This window comes from Halichoeres trimaculatus, unplaced genomic scaffold (assembly GCF_033239565.1).
Source record: "Halichoeres trimaculatus isolate MK-OKI-2021-1 unplaced genomic scaffold, fHalTri1.1 fHalTri1_scaffold_4, whole genome shotgun sequence".
NCBI classification, from domain to species: domain Eukaryota; kingdom Metazoa; phylum Chordata; class Actinopteri; order Labriformes; family Labridae; genus Halichoeres; species Halichoeres trimaculatus.
The window spans coordinates 30,635,699-30,659,075 of record NW_027437182.1 but is presented as its reverse complement, the minus strand read 5'-3'; the positions used below and the strand labels follow the sequence as shown (position 1 = coordinate 30,659,075).

General features: G+C 42.1%; 2 protein-coding genes across 2 annotated transcripts in view; one reads left to right on the top strand and one right to left on the bottom strand.

Annotated features, from left to right (window-relative positions):
- Nucleotides 1–490: 490 nt before the first annotated feature.
- Nucleotides 491–1,711, bottom strand: cldn33b (claudin 33b). The gene has a single exon (XM_074668707.1). The coding sequence runs from the start codon at nucleotides 1,534–1,536 to the stop codon at nucleotides 877–879; it is 660 nt and encodes a 219-aa protein (XP_074524808.1). The 5' UTR covers nucleotides 1,537–1,711; the 3' UTR covers nucleotides 491–876.
- A 2,933-nt stretch (nucleotides 1,712–4,644) lies between these two features.
- wwc3 (WWC family member 3) overlaps nucleotides 4,645–23,377 on the top strand; it is a 52,033-nt gene continuing 33,300 nt past the window's right edge. The window contains exon 1 of the mRNA XM_074668870.1: nucleotides 4,645–5,104. Within this exon, the coding sequence (XP_074524971.1) occupies nucleotides 4,959–5,104 (146 nt within the window). The 5' untranslated portion in view covers nucleotides 4,645–4,958. The remainder of the gene's footprint in view (nucleotides 5,105–23,377) is intronic.

Below are 23,377 nucleotides of genomic sequence, written 5' to 3'. Positions count from 1 at the left end.
CGACCAGGAAATCTGATGGAATTAGTCTCAAGCTGAGTTTCCACCACCGCACACACCTGACGGACCGAAACGCCTGTTTTCAGCCCTCTACTAACCCTCCTCCTGCTGCTCAGCTTGTGGTCTAGTTACAGAGCCACCAGGGACAACTCAGACCAAAATAGGTCCTAAGTTGAAGGGAAAGGAAAAGAGCAGCCACGGTTTTCAACCTCTGACATAACCAACAACAGTATGTTCATTTTCTGCGCACACTCCTGCAACAAAGTGAAACAGAAATGAAAGATGAACATTTTTAACAGGAGTCACACCATGAGAGGAAAAAAGAGGCAACTTCTTAGCAGTATTTCTGTATAATTATTTATATAAATCATCTGAATGTGCTGCAGAAAACAGCACGTAAGCACGCACATAGCAATTTGTGCTTTTTTTTATGTTGAAGAGTTCAAAATAATTTACAATCACAGCATATTGAATAGCTAATGTGTCCCTTTAAAAAGGGTTAGAATGACATTCGTTTCAGTTTTGGAACTCACAGGAGAAAAATCCTGGAAAATGAAGAATACAAAGCATTAAAAAAAAAATAAAACAGACCGGTTTAAAAGTGTTGATTTTTCTGATGGTCACAGCAGGCTCTTCAAAAGTGTAATAACAGATTCTGCAGCTGCAACATATATTCATTGATTCACTCTCTACAAGGTCTCTTTCCCAGTGATTTACAAAACATTTGATCCATTTTTGCACATGAGATGAAGCAACCCTAACAGTGGATGCAGTTTTTTGATATTTACATCATTATTTGAAAGCAGACTGAAGTGCGGCTCTACAGGTGATTGTGTTGTGTTTCAGTCTCTATGCAGGTTTTCTGCTCTGATTGGCCCTCTAAACATATTCTGAGCGCTTCCTGAAGGAAACATCTCTCCCCATGAGCTGGTGTCTCCTCTGCAGCGCCGGCTCATCCTCCACCTGTGAGCACACACAAGAGGAGACCAGAAGCAGTCCGGCCACTATGAGCAGAAACCCTCCTGCCCAGCCGCAGAACAGAGCATCACCAAACTCCCACCGAGGCACCACCTCAGGTACTGTTTCATCAAAGAAATGTATGACGGCTAAATGAGCCATGTAGGACACAGGAATCAGACACAGAACCCCAGAAACCATACCAAACACGCCTCCAATGACGGTCAAAGTCCTCTTGGTCCTGTAGCCTCCGTGCTCCCTGCAGCTGTTCACCAGGTAGAGTCCAGGTATGGCCACCAGCATTCCCAGCATACCCACTGTAAGGGAGGCACACATGAGGATGCGGGCCAGTTTGAGGTCACTGGAGAGGCCCAGCAGGCTGTCATATGCTCTGCACTCCATCCCCCCGACGTCCTGCACCACACAGGTCTCCCATAGGCCCAGCTCGTAGCTCTCCACGGGCAGCAGAGCGGTGGACATGGTGAGCCACTGTGGGAGGATAGTGGTGGCTAATGCACACAGCCATGCTCCAACGTACACCAGCATCCCCAGCAGCTCCAAAGCGCAGGCGCACGTGTCCATCTTCCCCTCTCTTCCTCTTCCTCTTCCTCTCTCTTTGGCCTCCACACTTCACAGAGCCACAAGAGTTCTTCTTCCTCCTCTTCTTCCTCTTAGGCCGAAGAGGCTGCTCACAACACCTGATAATTAGAGTTCACCGCACAGGCTCTGCAGCTCCTTCACAAACAGTTTTCCCACTCGGAGGAGCTCACATCTTCTGTTTGCAGGGAGGAGAGGGGGCCCGATCGGCCCTCCCCCTTCAGATCCTCCTGCTCCGGCTGCTGTGCCAATGGGCAGCAGGGGCAGAGACGGTCAGACTCAACCATCAGCAGGCCACATGGGAGGAAGTTATGCCAGACAGGATATCATTTGGAGCATTTTATGCAAGAAATGGACTCTCTGATCAACATTTTTTAGCATCTTGTGTGCCATGAAGTGTGAATTAAAATAAACACTCTCAGGTATAGATGCCTCCAAATGATTAAAATTCTTATGGGCTTCTTCCAGAAATAATTAAACCATCCTGTTTCTGAGAGGCAGGCTTGCTCTGGCTTTGAGCAGCATCAAGGTCTTTAAGATTTTTGTAATGTTAGCAAATAAACCTATTTTTGCAGTCATGGCACAAAAATAACAATGCATCTTAGAGGCAGATATTTGATTTTTACATTCATGTATTCATTGCAAACAAGTTATTTCTGCTCTATGCAAAAGAGATTTTCTCATGATAAATTAAAAAAAAAAAAAAAAAACGTTAAAAGAATGCAGCTATAATAAATCCAAAATAAAATATGTATACATAAAAAAACATACATAAAAACTTAATAGTTTGAAATTTTCATGTTCCAGTGAAGTTTGTGACTGCATGTGACCGCTGCTGAAACAACAGTGCACTTTATTGTGAGTCTTCGTATGAACGCTGCAGCCAGTGGGAAATGATGGTGGGAGGCTGTAGATCAAAGCTCTGATGTGAGGAAATGTTTCCCAGCCACACACACACACACACACACACACACACACACACACACACACACACACACACACACACACACACACATGCACACACGCGCACACACTGCAGTGCACACAAGCACAAACAAACACGCACAAACAAAAATGCATAGATAAAATCCTTCTTCATTCTTCCAAAACTCCTCCTCCTCTGCAGAACAAAATGCTCAGCTGACTGCGCTGACGTCTCTTCATGATTGCATGTTTTCTTGGCTGCACACAGACACACACACAAGCATGCACACAAGCCCAGCACACATGTAGGGGGAGAGGAAAAGAAAGTCAGGTGTGTTAGTGCATTTGAACATTTTTGCACCAGGCTCTTGATTTTCTGCTGATACCAAATCACACTACAATAAATAAATGAATAAATAAATAATTAAATATCCCTCAGATGAGGAGAAGATTATATAATTTCTAATCACTGACTGTAGAACCAGAAACTGCACCTGGTCTGGTGCCCCTACCAACTGCATTCATTGCTGAATAAACTAAAGCAAAACAGGGAGAAGATAAGTTTTTATCATTGTTTTTGCAGTTCCTAGTAGTCACCAAAGGAGGGCGACAAAGGTCTAAGATCCTGAAGCCTAATCATCTTCCACTCATATTTTTTTAACCTGATATTGATAATCTGATATCATACATTGCAAAAGTGTTTCATCGTCTTAAGATGTTCCTCTGGTCAGTTTTTACTTCTTTTTGTTCAGACAGTCACTCTAATCTGAAGTTTTTACATTTAAGAACTATTTTTGCAGTGACTTACAAAATGTGTACTAAGAGTTCAGTCATCACTCATTTCTCACCCTTCTTTATGAATTTAACAAAGCTGTGCTTACAGTGTGTTATGTATACGAGTTGATTCAAATTATTTAACTGTCTCTTTTGTATTTGTAGAACTGTTTTAATTTTAAGTTGACAAGGATCTCTGCTGCAGTCAAGTTTGGAGTTTGACGAAGCACCCCTTCTTTGGAAAAAAAAAAATGTTAGCTTATGTTGAACACTCCACTTGTGCCATTAATGCTTATCTTTTTATGTTAAACTGTTATCTTGTGTACCCCCTCTTTTTATGCCATGCTTTTATCTGTCAAATTACTTTTTATACATTTAGTTTTAAATGCACTTAAAAGATTCTTCCTCTTCTTCTTCTTTTTATTTTCATTATTATTATTATTATTATTATTATTATTATTATATTATTATTATTATTATTATTATTATTATTATTATTATTATTATTATTATTATTATTATTATTATTATTGTTGTTGTTGTTGTTGTTGTTTTTGTTATTAATGTCGTTTTTGCGTTGCTGTTATTGTTGTTGTGGATGATGTTGCTGTTACAGGTACATTACATGAAACTTAAGTACCATTTGGTTTATTTTGTATAAACAACTTTGAAGACTGCAGTTTGTGATAGATGCAATGAAACAACAAAAATTACACAGTCACTTCACCCTTTAATCATCACATGATAAGTTTCAGGCACAGCTGGGGGTTTTTGTTTGTTTGTTTGTTTTTCTGATCAAAATAAACCTTTTTTTAAAAGAACCGGTTTATCATTATTTTTGTTGTTATTAAGTTGCAACATCTGATGGTATTACTTCCAATATTAACACTTTAAACATACATATTGTAGTTGATGTAATAGTTACTATCAGGCTGTAATTTCATATAACTAGATTTTTTAGACGCTGATGTTCCTCTTGTATACACCAGGTGGCGCTGCAACACAATCTAAATGAACCTGTAGTCAACAAACCACTGGTTTGTCGGTGTTCAGGGGGGAGTTGTCCTTGGATAATATTGTTTTAAATTTACCAAATCTTTCAATTTAATCATTTTTAAAATGATGATTATGTTTTATTTGGAGAAGTTAATAACCGTTTGGGTGACCTGAATCAACAGTCTGTTTTTGAGTGTTGAACATTAACGCCAGGTTAGCTCGCCTACATTACGCCTCTTTAACACACCTCCTCCTTTGTCAGAATTAAAGTGAATGTGAAACATGAAAGTAAATGAAGTAGATTTTCAGAGTTTGTTTAAAAACTTTGATAAAGTTCATTAAAGAGCTGGGCCCTGCAGTTTCGTCATTGGACGGAGCAGCTCGCTCCGCTGTACGTCCGACCGTTTATGCAAATGCGCTCGAGCCGAATATGGACACGGAGGAATGAAACATGGTGGAGGAGGCGAACATGGAGGACCGAGGGCTGAGAGCTGCGCTGCTGTTTTTCTGAGAGTTTTGAGAAGAAGGGGAAGAAACGTGGATGTACTTTCAGTGGGACGGTTTCAGCGGTGGAAACTTTTGTTTTTACGTCAACTTTCTTTGCGCCGACAAGTGCGTCGAGGTAGAGTTTGTTGTAATGCAGTGAAGAGCGACTTTTTCGGGGGGACAAAACGCAGGGCAGGGGGCTTCAGCCCTCTCACCATCCCGACGCTATGCCGTGGGTCAGCGGCGGAAAGCGGAGAGAGAGCTCGGAGCTGCCGCTGCCCGCGGGCTGGGAGGAAGCCCGGGATTACGATGGCAGAGTGTTTTTCATCGACCACAACACCCGGCAAACTTCGTGGATTGACCCCAGAGATAGGTATGCTGAAGGCCTGTGAGCTCTGGGATAACATAGAAAGTCATTTTAATTCAACAGGTCCTTCCAACTAACGAGCAGAGGAAGGAGATGTCAGGAGGGTGGTGGCAGTTGTGTTTTGTTTCTGGGGGCCACATTTGTCATTCCCTTGAGTGTGACACAAAGCTGTGGTGGGTTTTGCAGCAGACACCGATGAATCAGATTGGTGCAGACCTGGCAGCAGTTTTGTGGCCTCTTGAAGGATTTCCCATGCAAACACGGGATGTAACGCCCATGGTCCCCTACTGTGCAGCAGCTCGCATTAATACTTTCCCCATCATGTCTCCTTCTTTAGTCTGACAGGTCTGTGACTTAGAGCACATCACCTCCTCAGGTTTGTCTCCTCAAACAGCAGTCTGTATTGTCAGTCTGGTCACCTGAGTATTCTGTGAATCTGTCTCCACAAACCTGAATCATCAGACTCATCAGTAAGCTCATTTATGACTCCCACTGACCTGAAACATTCCTGCTTCAGCACAGTGAGCTATTGTTACCAGACTCCTCTTCCTCTGCATGCAACTCTCAAGTCTATAAAGTTGTGTTTCAGCCCAAACTGACTCATTATCCGTGTGTTTCACCTGATTTCAGAATGCAACTTAGTTTAGCAAGGGCTTAAAACTCCAACTCCCAGAAATCTTTGTGAAAAAATGTCAGGAATGCTAGTTGGGCCACTGGGAAAGCTGCAAGGATGTGCTTTTGTGGGGACTGGGATTTCAGCAGCCCAGAAACAGGCTCAATCAGGCATTCAAAGCAGACTTTGTGAGATTACCGGGAATTATAGCAAGTATTTTAACTCTGCTGCATTATGAGGGAAAAGGCCTGACAAAAACAACACTCCTCTCTTTCTCTGCAACATTTTTTCAAAGCAGATTTCTTGCAGCTGATTTCAACAGAGGGAATGTAGTAGCTGCATGTAATCTAGATAAGAAAAACCTGATTTCCTTGAAGAACCCTCCTCCCCCTTTGCAAGTTGATTAAGCATTGTTGAGTGCAGCTGATAGCAGTTTCACAACAACTCATAATCGCCAGCGTTTTGGCCCTGGTGTGGGTTTTTTTTTTCTATGCATGACTAAAGAATGTTTTCTGCATTTGTTCTGGTGTTGCTCAGTGATTTATAGGTTATCTCGGCCAGAGGAATGTCTTCTGTCACCACCTGATACTGACTTTCCAATAAATCACATCACTATACAGCCCTAAAGCGGACTTTCTGCTAACTTAGAACAGATACAAAAAGGTGTCAGCTCTTCCTTTAGTGTCTGCCGCACTTTGAAAAATGTCACCCTGTCCATCAGCTGCAGATAAGAGCGCTGTGATGTATGGTGTAGCTGAGGGAGATGAATGCAGCGATGGTATGAGTTTTCCCTCAGTTGGACAGCTGCTCTATTGAAGAACAACTACAGTCAAAGGCCGATGGGTTTAAAGATCTGGTCTCCACCTCGTGATATTATTGTAGGCCTTCATCATCATGACTTACAGGCTTTAATTGAGTGTGAAAACAGGAGCGAGTGCACAAGCCAGAGACCTGATGTGTTAAAGATCAGATTATTCAGCCTGGAATCAGAAAAATGAACCGAATGTTGTCCGACCGTAAACAGTGATAGTGAGACAACAGACCGTGAAGAGGAAGTGCTTTTTGTTCTTACTTTACATTATAATTTCAAATGAAAACCATCAGAACAATGGCTGTTAATAATGTTTGAAAGCTTTTACTGCAATTTAAAGGTCTGAAAACGCTGAGGGGGGCAGGTCTCAGACCAGATGATCCACTGCTCACTGAAGAAATGTCCTTCACCAGCAAATGTTCAACATCGGTGACACATTTGAGTTTAGAGTAAAGAGATCAGGAACCTTGGGGTATACAGAACAAAATCAGAGGAGCTTTGAGGTGTATAAGATTGTCCATAGAGGGCAACAGAATCAGCACAAGCTGGAAGTTCCATCAAGAGTTTTTAATTTCTCCAAAAAATATTTGGTTCTTTCCCATTGAAAAAAATGACAGAAGTGCAATTATTAATATACATATCAGCTATCAATTATTTTGTTTGGTTAATAATGTATAACTGAAGACTTTCAAAAAAGGCTGAGCAGAATAAAAATTGACACAATACCTGTTAAAGAACCTGCAACAACCATAAAATCAACAGCTCCGGTTTGAAATTGCGAACCGATCTCATTCAGGATGCACAATTTGGAGTTTACATCTTAAGTGGAGGCTGTTGACGCATCTTCATTCTCACTTCTCAGAAAGGTTTGATGCTTAAGGATGACGGTTCTTGAGGTGCACTTGTCAGGGTGATGTATGTTACCTGTTACTCTTCTTATCACCTGTGCTTTACAAGCATCTAAAACAGTTATTCTGCTGTCTGTTTTCAACACTTCAGAATGCTCCCATACAGCCGGCACGTTGAATCTTATTGTTGGTTTAATTGTGTTTGTTTAATTTAAGGCAAATTATACCCTTTATTAGTGGAAAATTAAACATCATCCACTAACTTTTCAAGCTTTTACCCCCCATCCTAAAATCTTGTGTATTCCTGGATCCCTCAGTGAAACACCACAGTAACTGATAGACTGAAGAATACAGAATCTCTTTTATAGGTGAAGTGTGATATTCTTGTCATTAGGGCCTCTGTGATTAGTCACAAATTAGTGACTGGTGAGTGAAACTGTACAGGAAATCTGTGTGGACAGCTGTTTTACTTCGAAATAGAAATATTAACATAGAGCTGCATGACTAATCACAATTTCACAACCCCACAAACTGAATGTCTTGAACTAAATAAACTTAATATTTCTTTATTTGTGCTGTTTCACTTGGCATGCATACATTTTACTTTTTGGTATGATGACTGGGTATGATGTCTTAACATTTGAATGCAGTCTTAAGGCCAATTTATACTTCCTTTTCCTACGAAAATGTATACGTCACTGCTCACATACCTCCAAAATGTCCTTTATGTCAGCATTGCAGTTAACCAATACATCCACCAGGGGGAGCTGCTCAAAATCAAAAGTCTATGACAGCAACAAACTTAAACACAAACATAGCAAATGTGGAGGAGGTATTGCTAATGCACCTCTTGCGTAAAAGACTAAAACGGAGGCAGCGTTGTAGGAGGTGGTGGTAGGTGAGCCAGTTAAACGCATCGCAAAAGTTCTGCCATATTTATTTCTTCTTTGTGTCTCACTAAAGCCACGTATTGGATAGCAACAACAACACTGCCCCCACAGTTTCTGGTGGTACTGCTTCGTTTGGTCTATATCCGTAGGCTTTATGAAAACGTAAATAAATTGGGACGAAATTAACGCAGAGCTTCGTCTTTATCCAGATCTGTTTCTACTGGATAGCATAAATGGTCCTTTATGAATCTGTTCTTTTTACATCTTTCATTGTCTTGGTTTATCTTACCTTCATACTGTCCTGCAGCATCTGGATACGTTGTTGCTTACTGAGTTTTACAACTACCTTCTAAATTGTTATTTAAATAAAGTGCTTACAACTTTTACAGAGAATGTATGTAGAGTCGAGTAGATTATGTTATCAGTCTTGCTAGTTAGCACCAGAATTATGAGTCAGATAAACAGATAAACAAGTCACTTATACTTTTATTATTTCAAGCCTGGATTCTGGTCATATAATGTGTCCAAAATGTAGCTCAACCACACACTATGTGTTGGGGCTGTAGCTTCTATCAATAACAACTGATTTAATGCTATAATGATTTACTACCTGGATATAAACAAGCTGACATCTTGTAACATGTCATGGTTTGTCAGTATGTTGAAGTCATAACTGAAGATTAAGTTGTACATCAGCTGTGTCTGGTTGAACTGACATATAACCACACAACCCAAGCAATGAGGAACCAGGCATGTGGACGTTAACCTGCAAGTAAGACTGGTGGTGCTAGCTCTGCTAATGTTAGCTACACTTGGCAAACAAATTTGATGTCTGTGATCCTATTTAGCCGTGATAAATAAATTTCACTCAGTGTTGATTGTTCACTGAGGGTTTTATAACCTTAAGACTTGTCACTTTGTGAGAATTCAATTTCCTGTTGAACTCATTTTATGAAGGAGTTAGCCATGTTCTGGACATCCCTTTTGAAGATGTTGCAAGAAATTCAGCAGTAGTGAAATAGTAGCACACAGATGTGACACACACTGCTCTTTGTTATGTTTGTGTGGCAGCTCCATGGATGTAGCTTCAGTCCAGGATAAAATTTGTTCCTTGAAAAGCTGCTTAGTGACGCATGAAGCCCAAAAGTTTGATCATTGTACCCACACTTTTACAGAGCTTTCACATTCACACCAAAATTACACAACCTCTGAGGTTTGGATGCATGAAAACTTTAATGAAGAGATCAGGATAATCACTGTTTTCATTATGTCAAACACAAGGAGGTGTAGAAGACATACCAAAATCTGATTGTTTGTCAGACAGGGCTGAAAACCTTAAAATCTTTATTTCATAATACACGCCTGGCAATAACTTGAACTCACTTGACAACATCCAATGAATTTTCACTGAAGTGATGACTGGACCTTAGTTTTTGTAAATCAGCTAATAAGATTGATAATTTTAGATGCATTTGTGGTTAGTTTTGAATGCCAGAAGTTAGATATTTTTGTGTTCCTGTGTCAGATGGTCCAGCATTTAAGGATTTGTTGGTCCTTTGTGTCAGAGATGGACATGAGGGAGGAGAAGTTAAGGCATCTGAAACATGCCTTATTCGGCACAGATCAAATTTTTCCATATTTTGGTCATAACATGATCCGTGTCTGAAGTCAAACAAAGGCTCAGAGCTCATTTCAAAGAATGAGAGTTTGTGTGAACACCATGTGTGGAAAGTGCAGGGTCTTCTGTTTTTTTTTATGTGTGTCTGAAGTGAAACGATGTCTGCAGAGTCGAGCAGAGAAAGGAAAGATGGTCATTTTTAGCACTTTTATAGTCAGAACTGAAAATCTAAAATGTTAAATGTGTCCGTTTGTTTTCACGCCTTGGTTTAAGGTGTTGTGCAGGGTCATGGAAAGTGTCAGGGATGTGCATGAGCCCTGAGTCTGCTAGCTGCAGAGAGGTGTGCTCCCTGTGAATTATTACCTGATCATGAACACACCAGTGCCGGTGAGCTGAAACATAATTGTCCATAGTGATTGTGATGTGGTGAAACAGAGCTGCGTATCAGCAAGAGGTCATGTTTGCTCTCACTGGGGTAGAAGCTGGACTCAGATGTTTTGGTTAGGTGGCAGCGTGTAGTGAAAAACCTAACGGATGTGTGAAATAGGTGCACAGATACCTGACGGAGACCCTGAGCAAACCCTGCTGTTTAGCTGCAGCCTGTCACGACTGTCAAACACAAACCTGCGAGCTCAGCACTTTACAAACCATCCTCGTCCTGTTGTTCGTGTTTAATGATGATTATGTCTTTGAGGAGTGTGGATACCTGGAGCAGCTGGAGGGCTCCTGCAGATAACCCGAGCACTTCTGCGGGGCTTTTTTGTAGCTGTGGAATGAGCGTAATGTTAGGCATGCCTACACTAATGCCCAGGGGCTCTGCTCGCTCGCGGCCCCAGACAAAGCAGCAGAACAGAGGCAGTTCCCACGTGTCTGCCTCCTCCTCTCCATCCCGGGCCCTGCAGGCCTCCTTTATTAGCTCTGTTATGCAACAGCCATGGCCGGCCTGCCGCTCAGCAAAGGGAGGCCTTTATACTTGGTCACAAAGCACACCAAATTCAATTATTCTGGAAAGGGTGAGCTGTGTTTCCAGCACCGAAAGGTTATTCACATGCGCTGAACCCCGCTGTTATTTTGCTTCCCCCAGTGTTTTCATTATGATGGCTCTTTTTTGTCTTTTTGTGGGGGGAGGTTACGAACACGCCAATGCTTGATCCAGTGTCATTTTGCCCCATGTGTTTTCCATGTTTCTTTTTTAGGAGCAGACAATGTGTTAGTCTTTAGCTTTCACCTCACTCCTTGTCCTGGCAGTTCAAACTTCTTTACATCCAGCACTTAGTCTGACAGACTCTTACATTCTTTAACACCTGACAAATGATATTTAGGAGGATAAACAACAAAATCACCCACAAATTGACTATATGTGCTGTTTTTCATGCTCTGCTGATGCCGGTTCACACAGTAGTCCTCCTGTTGGTTGTAGGTTGGGTTATAGTATGTGTATATTGTGAAGAATGCTCCCTAAACAGGACATGCCAATCTCAGTGGACCAGCCTCAAGCTCTCGGCTGCCATTGTGTGTTTTCCTTCCACCCATCTGCATGGTTCTTATTCCAAAAGCAGGATGGGTAACATGTTTCAGTGCTGGTGAGAAATGACAGGAGAAGATTCATGTTTTAAACAGGGTTGTACTCTGGTGGACTGTTTTAGAAAGGAGGACTTTAAAAGACTTCTTTAGTAACACTTTTACAACCTTAAATATTTGATATGAGATCAAATAATAACACTTGATGTTATGAACAAATGCAAGTCTTGTAGGGACATGTTGGGGAATATTGTCTATCATAAGGGTTCCAGATAGTCTTCGTAGACCTCTTGTTATTTTCTCCTGTGGTCTATTAAAATTTCATCTTGTTCGCCATCCCTCTTAATCCGTTTAAATTCACCTTCAGCAGCAGTAGCATGCTGAGTTTTGCTGGGAAAGATGACAGCAATCATGGACATAGATTGGGATACATGAACAGTGAGAGACAGGGATAGCCAGTGAGCAGCTCCCTTCATCTGCCCTTGGGCCTGGTTTACACGACAACGCTTCATCTGAAAACGCTGAAACGCAGCAAAAACGCAGTAGGAAAAATCTGCATCTACACGGGAACGAGGGACTGAAAACGCTGTAGTTGGCATGCCAGGCCTGCAGGTGGTGCTATAACTGTCTTGACCAGAAGCTGCTTCGGGGAAATCTCCACTGAATTAGAGTTGAGCCAATCATGTGGTGTTTTGGGGAATACCATGGACTGCAAAAAAAAATGGACGTCCGGACATGATACCATTTGATTCTACATGCATCGGTACTTGGTACCATCATAGTCTGTAAAAACAATGGACGTCATCTTGCTTGACTTAAAGTGAGGTGTCCACAAAAACTGCTCCCCCTGGTGGCTGGCTGCAGTAAAGGGTTAAAAAATCCGGCTTTCCAGTCATTCCAGATGGGCTGTGGTCAAACTTAAAAAAAATAATACACCTCATAGAAATGTTTCTCACGTCCAGTTGTTGTAGGTATTTAAAGATATCATTTGGCTGCCTTGTATCCAAGTCCTCTTTTTTCTGAAAAGTTTTCTTTTCATTAGTCATACGGAGTTAAAGACGAGGTTTGATGTCACGTTTAACGATGATTGACAGCTGCCATTGTCATGTATTTTTTTCGGGGGTTGTTAAATATGTTGTGAGGTAGAGTCATGAAGTAATTAGACTCTCGAAAGAAAAAAAACAACTATTATTTTTTGTCACCCAGCTCCACTCAGATTCTCCCAGAATCCCTCATCGTCTCTATTGCGCAGACTCTGGCTCCAAACTGCTCAATGGTGGCGCCTGTGACGGAGGTATTTTGGCTTCAAAACCGCACAATGATAAATGGCAGAGCCACGCTGTCCACTCTAAATACAGTCTATGGGGAATACTAAGTGTAAAAGTGGAGCAACAGATGCTCATTTTGTATTGAGACAGTCAGTAGATTCAGCAGATTGAGCAGCACAAGCACAACACGGTAGTTCGCGATGATCGTAACAACGGTACTCTTGTCCTGTTGTATGAGCTCGCTCGAGGCGGAGTGTGACGTCAGCATTTCAACTGAAAACACAGGCTTACGGTTTACAAGGCAACGGTGTCGGCAGTGTTTCAGAAAAATCCCACTCAGGAGGCTGTTTTAATAGTTTTTGTAATTGGTCGGCTGACCAATGTTTCCATGTAAACGCGAGGCTGAGACGCAACATAACTTTTGCATTTCACTTTAAAACCGTTGTTGTGTAAACGGCCCCTTATATTGGATAGATTTAGACTCAGGGAGGTTTGACAGTCAGTTCCTGTGTCCCTGAACCTCACCCCCTTCATGCTAGCTCTGAGCCCTCTCCATACACCTACACACATGCACGCAAACACGCACCCACCCACCAAAGTGGTTAAGAAAAAGGGCTAAACCCTAAACTAAAGAATATAGCAAGATGTCAGTAAAAGTCTGAGTTAGGCTGTAAGCTCTACCTCCCTTACTTCCTTGTTTGCGTTAGGTAAAGGAAGAGGAATTAAATACCAGAGAGATGACACTGAAGCAGAGCTGGGATTAGAAGCTGGTTTGGGCCTGAGCATACCCAAAAGGGAAAGGAACATGCTAGAAAGACAACAGGCAGAGCCAGGTTGAGCCTTGCTTAACCTAGCATGGTCAACCCTTGCTAGGTTGAGCTGTATGCCCTACCTCCCTTTCCTCCCTAAGGTAGGGCCAGGGCAAGAGGTTTGTTTGGGCTAGAGCTCACCCTCAGTGGGTTGGCCTGCATGCTCTACCTCCCCCTACCCCTCTATTTGTATGAAGGAAAAAAGCAAAATAGAAAAAACTAAGTGGATGATTCTTAGCAAGATGTTAGGAAGACTCAATGGAAGCCACAACCAGGTTTAGATGCCTGTTTGGGCTGGGGATGAACTGGGTTGGTCTGTATGCTCTTCCTTCCTCCTCTATTTCACACAGAAAGAGAGGAGAACAAAAAATAGTTACTGAGTGATGCCAGAGGGATTGCAGGGAAAGCAAAGCTAGGGTAAGATGTTTGTATGGAGTAATGTTCACCTTAAATATTTTTGCCTGCATGCCCTACCTGTTCCTACTTCCCAATGTGCATGAAGGAAGAGAGGAAAAATAAAGGGAGCAACAGGACAGGAAAGGCAGAGCCAGAGCAGGAAGCTTATCTGGGCTGGGATGAACCCCTGCTGAGTTAGACTGCATGCACTACCTCCTTTTCTTTCTTATTTTCATAAAAGAAGAGAGAGAACATTAAACATTTGGAGGGAGATGCCAGAAAGACAAAGAAAGTAGATCCAGTAAAGTAATGGGCCTTAATGAGAGTGGTGTTCATGCTACTTTGAGTTTGGGGCATCGATAGCTGATAGACCGTTCTGGGAGAAGGTTCCTCATTCAGAGTAGATGCATGTTACAGTAAGTATGTCTTAAAGTGATGCTATAGTTAGGAAACAGCTCTTCTTGGAGGATAATCTTTACAACCCTGATGGCTCACATTTGTCACATCCAGCTCTGCTCCCCTCACATCCCAACCAGCCCTTCCCATGTGTCCAGACGCTGCCTAAATGTGTCCAGAGACAGAGCTGTCGGTCTACTTATAGGAGACCTATTTCCATAAGATTCAACACATAATTGGAGGAGCGGGTGTCTGTGTGTCCGTCAGCTGCTTCAGGCCTTCGTCTGAAATGCTGCACCGGAGAGGCTGCACATAAATGACATTCCTCCCAAAGTTGTTTTCACATTCTCTTTTTTAACACACAAAGGAATTTGTGGACCAACAACACTTGTGGCCTTTTCTTCTCAGAGACTGTCTCTGTCATATTTGAGTTAAAATGGGAGCAGGCAGCGCTTTCTCCCATCGCCTCATGACTCTGTGCTGGCTTCGTCACATTTGTTGTGTTTTTTTCTGGTCACATTTGCAATGCTTGTCATCCAGAGGTCAAGCCTTCTCTGTTTGTGGAGCTCAGCAGCTGGCTCTCTGGGACGATTAAAGATGGTCTGCTTTTGGACCAGTTTGTTGTCTTGATTCCTTTTTGAAGATGCAGCTCGGGAAGAGTCATCTTCTGTGGTTGGGTAGATGTTTTATCGCGCAAGTGTTTGGTTTATTTATATTGCAAACCATCACACAGTTAAACATCAGAGTCAGAAATTAATCCCATACGCAGCTGCATTGGGCTGTGGCGACGACTTGTCTAAATTAACACATTTGGTGGAGTCATCAACAACATGTTTTTTAATTTAATACGAACTGAATGAACTGCAGGAGCAGCAGCGCCTGCTTTTGAATATTGTTACTTTCTTAAATCATGCGGTCAGGCTGGCCTCTTTTGCCTCATACTTAACTATGGGACAGAATATAAAGTTTAGTGCAGACTGCTGTTTGGCACATCTTTGCTCACAATTGCAGCAGAGAAACAAAAGCCTGTTAGGGAGGACCAGAGCAGACGAGGTCCAGCAGCACAGACTCCAGTTTCACATACCTCTCCCATGCAGCAGCCTGCCGCCGCCGCCGCCGCCGAGCACAGGCGTGTTGCTGCTGCAGATACAAATATCCTCCAGGAACCAGGATGGCACAGATTATTCTAGATTTAGCAAACGTCTTTGAAAACTAAATATATTTTTGTTGGGAAGTTGTGAGCAGGCGCTGCAGCATGTCATTCCTCCACAGCTGAACATGCTTGTCATTCTGTCAGTCTCCCTTTTTCTATTTCAGATAACCGTCTGATTTTCTGTTTCCTCTTTGATTGAAAGATGATCCTGGAGAATGTGGACATTTTTAGAAGAAAACTCTGGTCCTTTATTAATAATCTCTCTCTTTTACAGCTGGTGAGGCAGCTGTGACTAACCAGAACAAACAAGAACAAACCAGAACAGTATATTTTTTAATGCTCGGGCATGGATTTACTGAAATGTGTTTGCTTTCGGTGTAAAAACATAAAAACTAAAGACCCAGGAAAAACCCAGTAATGTCTCATATTGTAAACATCCATTTATGTTTCTTTGTTGATTGACTTCTCAACAGTACTGTGGTCTCAAATCAGGAAAACAAAGACTGCAGCAGCAGTATTTAGTTTCATCCAGGTGACACTGGAGCACCAGTTTTTTTATTCCATTGCTGTCTGCAAAACAATACAGACCTGATCAAAATCTTAAGACCAGTTGAAAAACTTACTTTACCTTTCACACATTTGGATCTTAATCAGGTTTTAAGTAAAGCTACAGTATGCAAAAGCAAGAAGGGGAATGTGACAAAAAGCACTTTGAAAAAGTAAACTAAACTGAAAATAGGTTGTTAATCAGCTGATCAAAAGTTTAAGACCATCGCTCAAAAAATTACAAAAAACTCTCCAAATCAGAACAAAAGTTTTTCTCAGTAGGACTCAGGAAAGAGTAGCTCCCCCGTTCTTGTTAATCACTTCAAAAATTTGTTTCGGCATGATGCGAGTGTTTCCAGGAAGCTTTTGGGAACATTTCTCCAAGTGGTGAAGATGGCTTCACGAAGAGCATCAACTGTCTGGAACTAACGGACATTTTTATAAACTTCCCTCGCCATCCATCCCCAAATGTTCTCTATTGGATTTAAATCAGGGGAACATGCAGGATGGTCCCAAAGAGTGATTTTATTCTCCCTGAAGAAGTCCTTCATCAAGCCAGCATTGTGACCTGTTGTCCTGTTGAAAAACCAGCTGTTACCACACAGACCAGGGCCCTCAGTCATGAAGGACGCTCGCTGCAACATCTGCACTTAACCAGCCACCGTTTGACCACCCTGCACCACCTGAAGCTCCATTGATCACTGAATGAAAAAGCCCCAGATCATGGTGGACCCCCTCCACTGTGCCGGGTAGAAAACATCTCAGGTGGGATCTCCTCATCATGACAGTAACGTTGAAGCCATCTGGACCATCAAGGTTAATTTTTCTCATCAGAGAATAAAACTTTTTTCAACCTTTCAATGTCCCATGTTTGATGCTCCCTGGCAAAGTCTGAATGGGCAGTTTTGTGGCGTTGAAGAAGACGAGGTCTTTGAGTTTGTTTTTTGTTTTTGAAACCCTATTCCCGCAGATGTTTGATGGTTATTGCGCTGCAGTCGGCTCCAGTAAGGGGCCTGTCGCTTTACGGACAGCCAATCAGATCCTCTGGCTCAGCCCAGGTGTAATTTTTTTGGGTCTACCACTTAACTTTTTGGTTCCTTGATGCTCAGGATCTTTCAAAAAATGTAGAATGACTGTCTTACTGCGTCCTCCCTCAGCAGCAATGGCACGCTGCGAGAGGCCTTGATTATGCAGCTCAACAATCCGACCACGTTCAAGAAGAGACAGCTTCTTAGCTTTAGCCATCAGGAGGGCATAACTGTGTGAATGCCTGATAGAAAATGAACATTTTGAGCAGATTTTGGCTTTAATAGTCTGTGGTCTCAAACTTTTGATCAGGTGATAAAACACCCTATTTCAGTTTTTTGTTTTTTTATTGCAAGTTCCAAGTGTTTTTTTTTTTGTCGCACTCCCTCTTCTTGCTTTTGCATGTTGTCTCTCTACTTAAAACCACATTAAGGTCCAAATGTGCAAACTGCCTATTCTAGCTTTTTTCAACTGGTCTTAGGATTTTGATCAGGTCTGTATGTGCTGTTTGTTTGCTCTGTTAAATTCAGTCTGGTTGCCAAGATGTTGGTGTGATGAGAAGTTATTCTCCATCTCCCATCGTTTTGATTTGTGGGTCAGATGACTTTGTGCATGTGTGCCCAAAAGATGACTTTAGTGCTGTGGTGGAGTCAGCTGTTTCTTGAAACTAAAGGCTGGAGTTTGATCCAGGGGCCTGGTGTCCATGTGCAGAAGTGTCCTCAGGGTGGACGCTTGTGTGAATGTGGTGTCAGTGTGACATGTTATGTGAGGGCACTTTGAGTGGTCATAAGACTGGAGAATGTGCTATGGAAACAGTCCATTTAACCTCTACTGCACCTTCATACTGTGCTGCATTTTTTTCCTAAATGGTTATCGTTAACTCATCCATACACACAACACAGCATGTATAGAAGGGGAAGCGCCGTTGCCTCACAGGAAGAAGGTTCCTGGTTTTTAGACCCCGGCTGGTCAGGTGCCTGGCTGTGTGGGGTTTGCATCCTCTTCCTGTGCATGAATGGATTCTCTGCAAGTCCTCAGGCTTCCTCCCACAGTCCAAAAATACATCAGCTTGATTAGTCTCCCTGAATGCTCAAAGGTGTGAGTGTGTGTGTGTGAATGGTTGTCTGTCCCTGCGTGTGATAGGCTGGTGAGCACCCTACCTTACACCAGATGTTAGCTGGGATAGGCTCCATCCGTGTCATGACCCTGAAAAGCAAAAGTGGTAAAGAAAACGAATGTTGACAAATCTCCACCTCCTCTTTATGTACAAAAATGAAGCCAAATATCCCTGTAACCTGATACATGTGTCTGTTTAAAGCAGACACTCAAAGTTACTGAAGGTTAGATAAATCCTGTGTTTGTGTTTGTTTTTATCTTCTCTTTCGTCACACAGTGCTACAGAAGCCTCATTTATCAACACAGCTGTCAGTCATAGCTTTATTTCTTTTATTTATCATCAATTATACTAGTGAGATTTTAACGTTTCACCCATGTCCTGTTTGTGAACATGGAGGAAATAAAGCTCTAAATGTTTAGCCTCACTTTTGGGGAGCTGACATGTTGTACATCTTGTCATAGTGTCTGTTGACAACCATCTTCATCATATTGATTTACTCACACTCACAAATTATCTTCCTTTACATCTCTAATCCCATTGAGAGGTAAATTAAAGTAATATTATGAGGTTGTCATAGTTATTACCTTTCATTCTAATAGCTTTATGTACGTAAAAACCCAAAAGGGAAGTTTTGTAACACCTGACTAAAGTCTCAAATGTTGACTGTCTGCAGATATTTCAGGAAAGTGAAGAGGATAGACAGACCAATGCTGTTTGCTCAGTCAGCACCTCCTGTAGAGCCTCAGTAAACCCATAGAGCTCTAAGATAATCCTTCATAATACAGTAATTATGTAAATTATTGTTTCTCCTCACATACCGGCGCAGAGCAGAGCTAAACCTTCAGTAAACTTGGTTAGGTAATGCATGTTGTTGATGGATTCACAGTGTCAGCAAACAGGAGTGTAGACACTGTAGGTCACTGTGTCAGGCTGACAACAGTGTCACACTTATCTCTGTTTGCTCTCCCCTGACTGACTGACTGATAGAAATGATCACAAAAGCATGTCGTGTTTAGTTTTTCAAGAGAGCAGATTTCAACATGATCAGACACCAAGTTTTTCTACTTTTAGTTTTACGATGTTTTGGCTCAGTCCTCCTCTGAATGTCATCAGATCGCTCCTCTCAGGCTCTGTGCTGCTGTGGTTTCAGAGCCTCCCAAGACCGAGACATGACTTGGAAAAACTGAGGCTGCTGTGCTGTCACAAGACTGCGTAACAAACCAAACATTCAGATGCTCAGATTCAGATCAGTGAGTGGACATGTTCCTCCCTCTGGCTCCGTCTCTTTGGGAGGTCAGAGGGCAGCTCAGGACTGGAGTCTCTCTGACGTCACATATCCTCCCCCACACTGTTTGATTTACACTTATTTGCTTCAATTTTCACAGAACCAGGTACTTTTTTAAAAAGTCTGATCCAGATGGTATTTTTGAGACTGGAGCTGATTTCATTAGGCTGTAATTGTTACTCAGCATATGATCTAAAATGGAAATTAAATGTTTCCTTGTTCTTATGATTACATCACAGATTTTTTTTGCATTTGGATTGTATTACAGTCCCTTGAAACTCTGTATGTCTTTCCTTTACATTGAATCCAACAATAGCTCAATATCAATGTTTTATTGTGTAGTTTACATTGTGTTACAGAAGCACAAGAGGCACGACTTGTAAACTCACACACCTGGGCATAGACACACACACAGCCGCACACTGTTTTCATCCCGCCAGCTCAGACAAAGGCTGACGTCATTTTACTTCTGTTACTGCCTCTAATAACAGAAGCAAAACAACTTTACCCAGCATTGCTTACGTGGTTTTTACATCGTGTCAGGTGCAACAATCTCACCTTAAGCGCTGGTGTAAACACTCATGTGCTTATAAAAAGTCTCACTCTGTCATGGCCTGGCTCAAAAAGTCGCAAAGGGAGACCACACAATGAGTTATCTCAAAACTTTGTCCAAAGTGAAGATTTTTGAAATTTGGAGGTTTTGTGTGGACGCCGGTAAACAGAGTTTTCAGTTCTCAAACGTCACAGCTGAATGACAGACCTCATTGATCGACTGGCACAGATTTTACACGTAGAAAACACTGCCAAATATGGGTTGAGCAAGCCTCAGGCCGCACTTATCAGCAGATTCACCCGCTGCATGTGGACATATGTACTTTAAAAAAACAAACGAGGGGGGGATAATCGTTATTGATAATGCCTGCCTACGTGTGGACATGGCCTAAGCCTGGATGGAGACAACTCAAGTCCTTAGTGCACTGATTCCCCGTTTACACGACAATGTTCATCAAAAAACACTAAAACGCAGTGAAAAAATCTGCGTTTACACGGAAACGCTAAGAGACTGAAAACGCTGTAGCAAACATGCCAGGCCTGTAGGTGGTGCTATAACTGTCTTGTCTAGAAGCAGCTTTTGGGAGATCTAAACTGAAGTAGAGTCGAGCCAATCATCTGGTGTATTGGTGAATACTGAGATCAGAAGTGGAGCAACAGATACACATTTTGTATAAAGACAGTCAGCAGATACAGCACATTGAACAGCACAAGCATGACATGGTAGTTGGCGACAATCGTAACAACGGCACTGTTGTCCTGTTGTATGCGCTCACGTGAAGCGGAGCATGACGTCAGCGTTTCCACTGAAAATGCCGGCTAACTGTTTACACGGCAGCGGTGCTGGCAGTGATTCAGAAGAATACCACCCTGGAGGCCACTTTCAAAAGTTTGCGTTTTCATGTAATTACGAGGCTGAAACGCGACAAAACTTTTGGGTTTCACCTTAAAACTGTTGTTGGTACCTGGCATCAGTATTGGTGCCAACAGTACCAATTTTTTGTACTTTTGTGTGTCTATGTGGTGATAAATGTTAATTTGATACAAAATAAAATCTCTACGTTTTTTAATCTAACACATTTATTTCTCAAGATATAAACTTACAATGCTGTGTTCATGTCCAGCATGGAAAATCGCCTACTCCTTCACTCCCTCACAGTCACATGGATGCGTTTTAGTACTGAAACATGGTACTGTTTGACTTTTTGTGAATTGGTTCTTGGTACTACAGACAGAACTCGGTCAGTACCTCTGAAAGCCATCCCTGGATGCACCACATGTGCACTCCTGAAATTTTCAGAAGCTGCCCAAATTTTCTGAAATAGTCGTCACATCTTTATTTGTTAGATATATATCAAACATTCAAAATGAGGTGTCCACTAGAGGCTGGCTTCAAAACCCGTACCTCCGGTCGGATGAGGGGAGTGATGGGCAGTCTCAGGAGGCAGAACATGACACCATAACAAGCAGCGACCTCCAGCTGTGAGAAAAACTGAAGTTCTTTGAGTGTCCACTTGAGGCTGGCCACGAAAAAATGAAAACCACATACACACCAATTGAGTTTTATCATACCTCTTTTTTTTAACTTACGAGTTTTCTTCATGTAAGGCCATGGTTGGCTTGACTGACAGGTGGTCACCCTATAGCTGTCTGCGAGGAGGCAAAGCCCCGTCTCTTTACCTCGTCTTAAATTGAATGAAGTCAGATTCAGCATTTACTACACAGCCCCCACAGACTACTGGATTTAAAACTCTGTAAAAGAAACAAACGGGAGATGTCACGGAGACTACGTCCATGTATTATACAGTGTATGCACCAAAAGTGAGCCTATAAACCCTCAGTGTTGATTTTCTAACATGATGGCAGATGAAGCAGCACTATGAAACCATTTTTGTGATCAAAACATTTTACTGTGTAAACTGTTGGATCTGCACAAATCTTCAAATCAATTCTCCTTCAAGTTCAGATGTTTTTGTTCTTCATGTTAAGAGCTGCTCTTTTTAGGTTGGACCAGTCACATGACATAAACATCGTCACCCTGACCTTCCTGCTTGCTTTCCCTGAATATTTCCTGCTGCGTTCCAGCATCTGCTCACCCTGACTTCTTGCAGAAATTTTACGAGGTTACTGGCAGGAATAAATCCAGGTGAAGTAGGGGTGTGACACTGTAACTGTAACACACTCAGTCTTTCAAATATTGGAGTCCTTAAATGTGGTGAAATGTGCATTGTTTTCCTTTTTATAATGTATTTGTTGACCTTTTGTTATAAAATAACTGAGGAGAGACACAAATTTTTTGAAGAGAGGCCAGAAGTCCAACGGGCAGCCTGTGTTTGGAGGACTGCAGCCTCTGTATAGTCACACCTGTAGGCTAAACTGCTACACAAACATTACTGCAATAATTTATATTCTGTCAAAACACTTTAAGGTTGGTTCTGGTAGAAAGATATGTGATGATCTTAAATCAACCTTTTCTCATCATCAAAAGCATCATGAACCTTTCTCCTTCAGCTATTACTCTCATGAAATCAGTTGTCATTAGATTTAGGTGTGACTTCTCTGTCTAATGATTTTTTTTTACATATTTATTTGCAGTTAGATGTTGGTATACATGTAACAGACTATCTGTATTTATTTGATTTGTGGAGTTAAACTAAGTCTGATCTCTGATTTATTATTTATCCAATCTTGCGGCTGATTCTGTGAAAGTTACTTAATCTCTCACCTTTGAAACACAGTTTCTCAGTCTGTTTCTTGGTAAGCACTACTTGTAACTTGCAGGGGAAGCTGCACACCGCAGATGTAGCAATCCATAGGATTTCCCCCAAATATGTGAAATGCAAAGGGGTTCTGACAGTTCCTATGTGATTCATCATTGAGCAGGATCGCTCTGAGACCGGGTGAATGTGCCAAAAATAACAGATTTAGCAACAAAGCACAGTAAAGGTGCTCCGGGTGAAATGAACAGCTGTGCGTGCAGATGATACCTCAACATTCAGTCAGTTGGCTAAAGGCCTTTTTAAAGGCTTTATTAGGCTTTAAAGAAAACTTCTGAATTTCTGACTGATGTGATTCATCAGTGTGTGTCTCAGTGCTGCTGATGCTTGGTTTGAAAGCGGTGTCTCTACCTCCAGAAGTGCCGATCTCAGTGAAGTATGTGCAGAGAGAGGAGAGCTTCTGCTGTGTCCGTCTCCTGAAGAATGTGGGGCAGGATGCCGCAGCGTCTCTCTCCGGGCCGTCCCCTCATTGTGTGCATACCTCTGCCAGAACGGGCCCTCTGCACCGTCTGCATTGTGAGCATTCTGTGGTGGACGGGGTCACTGCCACCGGACCCCCTTTTGTCTGCGCTGATTGATGATAATCAGACAGTTACTATATTTGCTGTTGTCATCAGAGCGACTGGTTCGCAGCTCGCTGATGTGTGTAGATT